At 43.5% G+C, this 9,587-nt stretch overlaps 1 protein-coding gene across 2 annotated transcripts; it reads right to left on the reverse strand.

Moving 5' to 3' along the window:
- Nucleotides 1-4,520: 4,520 nt before the first annotated feature.
- Nucleotides 4,521-7,544, reverse strand: LOC103640688 (probable apyrase 3). Of its 2 annotated transcripts, XM_020546065.2 has the most exons (8): nucleotides 6,730-7,544; nucleotides 6,462-6,590; nucleotides 6,294-6,350; nucleotides 5,873-6,180; nucleotides 5,658-5,752; nucleotides 5,328-5,551; nucleotides 5,000-5,189; nucleotides 4,521-4,880 (listed from the first exon to the last, which is right to left on the reverse strand). In XM_020546065.2, the coding sequence occupies exons 1-8, from the start codon at nucleotides 7,075-7,077 to the stop codon at nucleotides 4,735-4,737; spliced, it is 1,497 nt and encodes a 498-aa protein (XP_020401654.1). In that variant the 5' UTR covers nucleotides 7,078-7,544; the 3' UTR covers nucleotides 4,521-4,734. The 2 variants fall into 2 exon arrangements, with proteins under 2 accessions (XP_020401654.1, XP_020401655.1); XM_020546066.1 differs by lacking the exon at nucleotides 6,462-6,590.
- Nucleotides 7,545-9,587: the final 2,043 nt, after the last annotated feature.

Here is a 9,587-nt window from a genome sequence, read left to right on the forward strand (position 1 = left end):
AACTTCAAGAATCCTCCTGGACCTCGCAAATTCAATAAGAACAAATTCCACAAGAAAGGTAAAGGAAAAGGAAAAGGAAATGGCAAGCCTCTACCATCTAAGGGCAATAGAGCTTGCCTTAAATGTGGTACTGAGGGCCATTTTGCTAGGGATTGCACTTGCCCTAAGCACCTTGTTCTTTTGTATCAACAATCCCTAAAGAAGCCAAAGTCTGATAAGCCTGGTTTTGAGGCTCATTTCAATTCTACTGAAGCACCAATTGAGGTTGGAAGTTCTTCACTGGCTTCTGGTGACCTGAAGAACACTCTTGCTAAAGAGCACCTTAATGTGGTTGACAACAAGCCTCCACTTCTACAAGAAGATGAATCTGATGATATGATCATTGAGTATATGTCAAAGGATCCATTTGGAGATTTGGCATAAATCTCTCATGCTTGGAGATTTGATCATGATCACTGTGGCTTGTGTGGTTGTTCTATACTGTCTTTATAATGTTGTTGTAATAAGTAGAGGTATACAATCTCATGTTTTGAGATGTAATATACTCTACAGACCAGTGTTGGGTCCTGCGAGTAGTGCGAACTCATTGGATGAGTCGCCATACCATTATTGTAATATTGTTTCGATATTGTGATATTTAATATCATGTTATGTATAGTACTAAGTTGCATCATAAAATTCTTATTCAGAATTTTTATTTATGTATAGATGCATAATGATGACAACTCGACGGAAGAGGAATTATGCCTTGTGGACAGTTGTACCACAAACTCTATACTTAGGGAGATCAAATACTTTCAGACTCTTAAGAAAAGAGATGGGAAAGTTTTGACCATCGCCGGACGCGATGCTGTGATAGTTGGCTCTGGTCGAGCAACTATTACCCTCCCCATGGATACTGAAATTGTGATCGAGGATGCATTATTGTATCCTGATTCCACACGTACCCTACTAAGTTTTAAAGATATCCGGCAAAATGGATTTCATATTGAAACCCATGATGAAAATCAAGAAGAGTTTCTCTTCTTGACCAAGCCGAATAAATATGGCAAGCGCATATGCGAGAAAATTCCATCACTCACGTCAGGGTTGTACTATACATATATTAAGAGCAATGCACATGTTGCATACAAGGTAATTTTCCAAGATGTTGATGCATTCCAGATTTGGCATGATCGACTTGGTCATCCTGGCATAGGGATGATGAGGAAAATTACAGGCAATTCAATTGGTCATAATTTGCCCACAACAAGTTTTCCCAAATCTCAGGATTTTGTTTGCACCGCATGTGCAACTGGGAAACTTATTTTGAGACCATCATATCTCAAAATTAAAGCTGAACCGCTTAAATTCCTTGAAAGGATTCAAGGAGATATTTGTGGGCCAATTATACCAACTTCTGGGCCGTTCAGGTATTTCATGGTACTGATTGACGCATCTACTAGATGGTCACATGTGTGTTTACTATCAACACGCAACCATGCATTTGCCAAGATAATGTCTCAAATTATCAAGTTAAAGGCAAATTTTCCTGAACATCGGATTAGTTCAATCCGAATGGACAATGCTGCTGAATTCAAATCTCAGGCATTCAATGATTATTGTATGGCGCTGGGGATTCAAGTACAGCACTCGGTACCGTATGTCCACACCCAGAATGGTTTGGCTGAGTCACTAATCAAGAGGATTAAACTCATAGCAAGGCCATTATTGATGAATTGCAAATTGCCTTCGTCGTGTTGGGGTCATGCAGTTCTGCACGCTGCTGACCTTATACAATTACGACCAACTGCATACCATTCAACATCCCCAATACAAATGGTACGTGGAAATCCTCCAAGTATTTCCCATTTGCGTAAATTTGGATGTTGTGTATACATTCCAATCTCACCACCTCAGAGAACAGCTATGGGCCCACACAGGAAAGTGGGGATCTATGTGGGATTTCAATCTCCGTCGATCATTAAGTATTTAGAACCCTTAACAGAGGATCTATTTACAGCCCGTTTTGCTGACTCTATTTTTGATGAGGAACATTTCTCGGCATTAGGGGGAGAATTTAAGTACCAAAAAGAATGCCAGGAAATAAATTGGAATACTCAATGTGTTCCAGGTTCTGATCCACGTACTTCAGAAACTGAACTGCAAGTTCAGAAAATTATACATTTGCAAAGACTTGCAAATGAACTGCCAGATGCATTCACTAATTACAAAGGTGTCACTAAATCATTCATTCCTGCTAGGAATGCACCAGAAAGAGTGGAAGTACCGAATAAGGCCACTCAACTCCTAGAGAGGAGAAGTATGGTGAATAAGCGCTGTTCTGTTGCTAAGAAGCAAAGAACATTAGTGAATGCAAAAGGACACCAATATGATACAATGTATCATGTGGATTGTGATGATCCACAACCCAGCTCGGATGTGCACATAACCGAGGCTGGGACATCGGAAAATCCTAGACACATCAATTTGGGAAATTCTGATGAGTCTCTAAGGAATGATGAAATTGCCATCAACTATGTTGAGACTGGTGAAACATATGATAGAAAAGCTACCAATGTCGACATATATTTCTCCGAGCAGATTGCTGAGGACCTTCAAAATGATCTAGATCCTAAGACCATGGCAGAGTGCAGTAAGCGCTCGGATTGGATCAAATGGAAGGCAGCAATCGAAGCGGAGTTAGCCTCGCTTTACAAAAGAGAAGTTTTCTCTGCTGTAGTACCTACACCACGTGATATCTTCCCTGTGGGATATAAGTGGGTTTTCATTCGGAAACGAAATGAAAATGGTGAGGTAGTGAGATACAAAGCAAGGCTAGTAGCACAAGGGTTTACGCAAAGACCCGACGTTGATTTCAACGAAACTTATTCACCAGTCATGAGTGCAATAACATTCTGATATTTAATATCTTTGGCAGTGCAAAATCGTCTATCTTTGCAGTTGATGGACGTAGTGACCGCATATCTCTATGGGTCACTGGATTCTGATATATACATGAAAGTTCCTGATGGAATAGATGTACCGAATCCAAAGGCAAAGCGCAACATGTATTGCGTAAAGTTGCAGAAGTCATTATATGGCTTAAAACAATCGGGCAGAATGTGGTACAACCGATTGAGTGAATTCCTTTTGCGTAAGGGATACACGAAAAATGATGATTGCCCGTGCGTCTTCATCAAAAGATCCAAAGTGGGATTCTGTATCATATCAGTTTATGTTGATGACCTTAACATCATAGGAAATAAACTTGATATTGATGAAGCACGTCATCATTTAACGACGGAATTTGAGATGAAGGATTTGGGTAAAACCAAATTTTGCTTAGGTCTACAACTTGAGCATTTACCTTCTGGAATCCTTGTACATCAAAGTACATATACCCAAAAGGTATTGGAAAAATTCAATATGCATATGTCTTATCCTTCAAAGACTCCTATGGTGGTCAGATCTTTGGATTTAAAGAAAGATCCATTCAAACCATGGGATGATGAAGAACAAACATTGGGACCGGAGTTCCCATATCTCAGTGCTATTGGTGCATTGATGTATCTTGCTAATAATACCCGGCCGGATATTGCTTTTGCAGTAAATTTGTTAGCAAGGCACAGTTCTGCCCCAACGAAAAGACACTGGGTTGGCATTAAGAATATTTTCCGATACCTAAATGGCACAAAGGATCTAGGACTCTTTTACAAGAGAAGTAATGATCCTAGTTTAATTGGGTATACAGATGCTGGCTATTTATCTGATCCCCACAATGGCCGATCGCAAACAGGATTCGTATTCTTACAAGGTGGAACTGCCATCTCATGGAAATCGTCTAAGCAGACTTTGGTGACCACGTCCACCAACCATTCTGAAATAATTGCATTATTTGAAGCATCACGTGAATGTGTATGGCTTCGTAGAATGGTGAATCATATACTCACAACTTGTGGTATTGGTTCTCTTGACTCACCAACAATTATCTATGAAGATAATTCAGCTTGTGTTGTTCAGATGGATACAGGTTATATCAAGAGCAATATCAATAAGCATATTTCTCCTAAACTGTTTTATCCCCATGAACTTCAGGAAAAAGGGGATATAAACATTTTGCAAACAAAGTCTTGTGATAATCTTGCAGATCTATTCACAAAGTCTCTACCATACTCTACATTTCAGAAATGTGTTGAGGGGATTGGTATGAGAAGACTTAAGTGCTTGCAAGGTTCAGGGGGAGTAATTCCCCATGATATATAACCTGTATTGAACCATCATATTACACTCTTTTCTTTGTATGAGTTTTGCCGTTGCTAAGGTTTTCTCATTCAAAGTTTTTAACGAGGTAATATCAACAAAGCTATATGCTTCATCATTGATTTTCCCCACAGGGGTTTTTATACATGATGATTACAAGCATATTTTCTTTTGGAGACTATGTGAGATTATTCTCATTATCCAAAAGACATTGTGTACTCCTTATTTTTCCCACAGGGTTTTTTTAGGAGATCAAGAATTTGATGACAGATTGCAGATGATCAAATGGATTATGATTGATCAAGGGGGAGTGTTACAAAATATTTGTACATGTGATCTAATCCATCCATATGACAGTTATTCCCAAGGGACACACCCATTGGGAACACTTGTATATATACTACCCTGTCTGCAATAAAGAAATAATCCCTGTCATTTGTCTCTGTTCTCTCCATTTGTCACTGAGCACTGCAACATATTGCAACATATATCTCATTCGAAGCCATGCGCGCGGTGCCGGTGTCCCATTTTGGGTGACAATGCCTCGATAGCGGTGCCCAAAGGCCACGCAGCCTGGACGTAGTACTCTCCATGCTTCACCTTGGAGACCAGCGTGACCTTCTTGATCGACTTGAGTCCTAATTAATACGACACAAATCACACAACAAAAAAACAACAAAAAAAGATTCAGAAAAGCTAGCAACTAAATTATTTAATCAAACTGCTCCATCGATCTCTAGCTTAGCCAGCTACTGACCGAAACCGTCGACGAGCAGCGTGTACTGGTAAGTGAGATCCATGCACAGGTACGGCACGTGGATGTCCTGGACACCGGGGTACGCAGCCTTGGCTTCCTCGACGCTCATCTGGCAGGCCTTCTTCGCTGCGACTCGGAACGCAGAAGGGGTCGACTTTGCACTGGGGAGTTTCCCGTCTATCATCCCAACCTTTTTATTTTTTATTCCCATACACACACACACGCACACACATGGACAAGAAATAAAATTAATGTCCAACGCATTCCAGTTTCCAAGTTGTTGTATATATATACATTAGGTATAATAATATAATAATATAATATATACCTGTGCGGCTAGAAAGTGGAAGCTTGATGCAAGGTAGAGGGTGTCGAGGCCAGGCCCACCGCCCCCGCTCCACACGCCATTGAAGGTGCAGCAGCCGCAGCAGCTAATGACGCATGGGGCACTCAGGTTTAGTGCCTTAGCTACCTCCTCCCTGCATTTTCCATACACTGCTCCTTCAGGCGAAGCCGTCGCGTCGTGCTGCTGCCCATTGTATGTGTAGTTACCTTTTTTTCCAAAAAAAAAGATCAGACTAGCTTAAAAAATGTTTGCCTGTATTATATTATATATGAGGCATGAGCAAGCTAGATCAGCATATATATATACACCCGCCTTTGAATCCACGCAGCATGCAGGAACTGAACTGCCCATACTTCTTCGCGTCCAGAATCTTCACTCGAGCTGCAAAAGCGCCGTAGTGCAAGTAGCTATACACACACACAGAGAGAGAGAACGAAAGGTTTCTTGGTGATCATCCATTCATTTGAGCATAGATAGATGGGGGGCGTGGATTCATCAGTGATGATTAATTTACCAGCAGCGCTGACCTGTGAGCATAGATGTTGTAGTCTTTTCCTTTGAGATACTCCCTCGTAACGTAGCGGTCGTCGGCGTCCGGCGCTTTAGGAGCCTTGGCGGCGTCTTTTGCGGAGATGGCGTAGGCCATCTGCAGGGACCCGCCTCCCATGTCCACCACCCCCACCGTCTGCGAGTAGTCCCCCACTCCCAGCTTGTCCAGCAGGTAGTTCAGGGCAACCCATAGGTATGACCCTTCCTGGTACCCTTCGATCACGTTGATCCAGTCAGGGTTGTACTGGAACTGCGTCTTGGATTTGGTGTGCACGAGATCCCTGACCTGCAGTATGCAAGCGTTTGGAATATCGTCACCACGTTGATTTCTCTGTTATTATACGATGGGTAATTAATCAGCTAGTAGCATGCAATGCATGTATGTGTTATACACATTACCGCTTCAAGAATCTTGTCCGCCTGTTCGTCTCCGATGAGTCTCAGCCCAGCAGTTGCCTGAAGATCGATCCGTCCGTCGTCGGCCGGCGCGACGACGACGACGACAAGATAATGTCAGCGATAGATGATAGATACATAGAACCGCGACCACGCATTTTTTTCACGTACTCCTAGCTTAAGAGGGGTTTTCTCGATTAGCTCGGAAGGGACGACCCTCTTGGCCTTCTTGAGGAGAGGTAGTATGGAGTTGGCGGCTTCCTGGGGTTCACCAGCGTATGAGCTCAGCCCAGGCTTCACCTGCATGCATGCGCCACCAAACAACGCCGACGACGACATTGTACAACCCGTAGCACGTAGGGAAACGGGTTTGTCTCCATATGCTGTGAATGCGATGGATCGGATGAGGCTGTATATATCTATCTATATCTATATACACCTTGGCGAAGAACTCGATGCCGTGGCCGATCCCGACCAGGTCCATGTGGTTGTCGAACCTGAAGACGTGCATCCGGGTCCCCGTGCTGCCGGCGTCGAAGATCACGGCGTACCTCCCCGGCCCAGCCGCCGCCGCATTGACACTGCTCTCCGCATTGATCACGGGTTTGTCGTTGTCGTTGTCGTTGTCGTCGTCGTTGCCGTCGCGCATGGCGAGGAGGAGGCCCCCCGCCTTCCGACCGAGCACGGCGGCGTCGGCAAGGACCTGCACGCCGGGGTACGACGAGGACCACCACGCCAGTTGCAGGGACAGCAGGAGCACTGTTGCTGCCACAGGCCGCGCTGCCATTGCTACGTACGTACGCTAGCCGCCTTGTCTGCGTAGCTTCTTCTGCTAGCTACCCCCCTGCTGGTGCTGGCCTTTTAAACTTGTCGCTCATGGCCTCATGTGGGAGGTTCTTACTACTACTACATGGGAATGAACGACCTCACAGCAGGCTACAGGCTACAGCCATGTGTCGTAATAACTTATTACAGGGTGTATATATGATCATTGTCGTCTTCAGAATAACATAACAATCCAGCAGCTGGCGATGCATGAAACTACAAAAGATAACAATATTAATGCAAAAAAAAAAAGATCCAAAAACGCACGCACATGGTGGCTAGCTTCCCAATGTTACGTACACAGCAAATCGAAAGAGTTTACACACAGCCTGTGGCTCTGAATTTCACCAATATATATAATCTCCCATGCATCATGCTTCAATAGCACGTTCATGTTTAATTATGGTGCTGGTAATGCTTTTGCCGCCATCGGACAAATAAGGACAGGCCGGTTTGCCCCTAGGTCGATCGTCTAGGGTAACTTTGGCTTTGGCATGCGGCACATAAATACATATGCTACGCTTAAAGAAAGGAACCGGGAAAGGAAGTGGCCTGCTGAGTGCTTTGTGTGAAAGAAAAAAAGAAGAATAAACCATGTGTGTGAATCCGAATGATATCCAAAATTGTGTCGTTATATGCTTGGTTACTTACACAGTAAGCAATGCAAAATTAAAAGGAGATGATGGGAGCTGAGCAAAACATTAAGGAACAAAACCTAATCAAAGATGAAAAGCAGGACATGCATGCAAGGGAGGATGGTGGTGGAGAACACGACCGACGGATTGGCAAAGGCGCGAAGCAAAGGGTTTTTTTTGCTTTTCTTTTTTGGTATGTAGATTATGTCCAGCCCACTCGCCATGCATATCCTCTAGTTCGAGATTCTTTCTGGCAAGATGGTCAGCGGCAAAAAAAAAAAAAAAATATTGAATGTGTTTTGGGTGTCACGCTGCGTGATTAAGGGTGAAAGCGGCCGGTAACGGTCGGAACAAACCTCTCACCATTTTCGCCCGCATAAATTTTTGTTCAGTCCGAATCGGTAAACGGAAAAGTCGGAAACGGATAACGGCCGGTAAGTTTCGGTATATCGAAAACGGATAAATCCGAGCAAAATAGCTCGAAATTGATCGGGAAACAGTAACTGTAATCGGAAAAGCTCACAATAAACAAATCCCAACCACACAGATGTTCATTCACATCCACATACAAGTTTCATTCACAAAAGTACACAAAACACAATCTTGTCCACATATAATTGGTCATACACTCATACATGTCCAATCTTAAATTTTAACACACAACACATAAGTCTTAAAACACGATTGTTCATTCACATTCACATTCACATACAAGTCTCAACCACACAAATATACAATACATAGTCATGACCACACATAAATGATCATACATGTTCACTAAAGTTTTAACCACATAGTATATAAGTCTTAAACACACGATACATAAACTATAAATCATGTGACATGACGTCTAGATCACTTGATATATCTTCTATGACATCTAAAACCCTAATCTCTAAACCTAACGGGTATAGTTCTTGCCTCATTTGTTTTTTTTACCGGAAAAATACGGTTAAAATACGGAAAAAATATCGGATGTTCCCGAAAATTCCGAAAACGGACGGTAAATATGTCTCACCGTTTACCGTACCGTTTCCGTAATAACATATCCCGTTTTCCGTATATCCAGAAAAATCTGAAAACGGTCGAAAAAATCTGGTAAACGGTACCGGAAATTTACCTAATGTTACCGACCATTTACATCCTTATGCGTGATGGCACAGGCGGAAGACGAAAAATAAACAAGGCCTCGGATGGAACCCAATCAATCACTCTGGTGGGCCAACTTCTGGTGCTTACGGGGGCTGGGATTGCCTTGGTGGGCCGGGCCATGTGTCTGTCTCTCGGAACGAATTGCTACGGCCGGATTCATCCGAGCAGATTAGTCTCTGCCACAGTGCCATCAGCCCATCATCATCTTCGTGTGTCCGTCTACGACTACGGCCATTTGCACGAGCGAGTGGCGCCCATGCACATGCATGTGACTGACACTTACTGACTGAGGCCTTGTTCGTTTACATCGGATTGCACCCGAAATCGTTCCATCTAATCAAAATTTATATAAATTAGAGAAGCAATCCGGCTCGGAATTGTTCCGACCCACCAATCCGACACAAACGAACAAGGCCTGACTGACTGGCTGGCTGGCTGGCATCCGCAGCTGCAAGGGTCTCCCTCGCACCCTCTCTAAACGGAGCGGCGGCCACTCCTTCGGTTTCAGAGCTACAGTTTTGCCGTACCACGAGACACCTGAACGGATGGTGCTTACCGACAAACACCAGCCTAATTACGCACTGACAGCGATCGGCAGTAGGCCCAGCTTGCCTACTGCTAATCATTAGGATGCCCTGTTCTAATACGGCTTTATTAATTAAGACTTTAATAAGTGCACCGCTGC

This window comes from Zea mays, chromosome 10 (genome assembly GCF_902167145.1).
Source record: "Zea mays cultivar B73 chromosome 10, Zm-B73-REFERENCE-NAM-5.0, whole genome shotgun sequence".
In the NCBI taxonomy this organism is placed as follows: domain Eukaryota; kingdom Viridiplantae; phylum Streptophyta; class Magnoliopsida; order Poales; family Poaceae; genus Zea; species Zea mays.

What these genes read in the sequence shown, in the direction of transcription:
- LOC103640688 (XM_020546065.2), bottom strand. Translation starts at nt 7,077, where the DNA reads ATGGCAGCGCGGCCTGTGGCAGCAACAGTGCTCCTGCTGTCCCTGCAA. An exon ending in CGGACAAGATTCTTGAAGCG is followed by an intron (nt 6,181 to 6,293) that starts GTAATGTGTATA and finishes TGCATACTGCAG; the next exon opens with GTCAGGGATCTCGTGCACAC. An exon ending in GCTGCTCGTCGACGGTTTCG is followed by an intron (nt 4,881 to 4,999) that starts GTCAGTAGCTGG and finishes CGTATTAATTAG; the next exon opens with GACTCAAGTCGATCAAGAAG.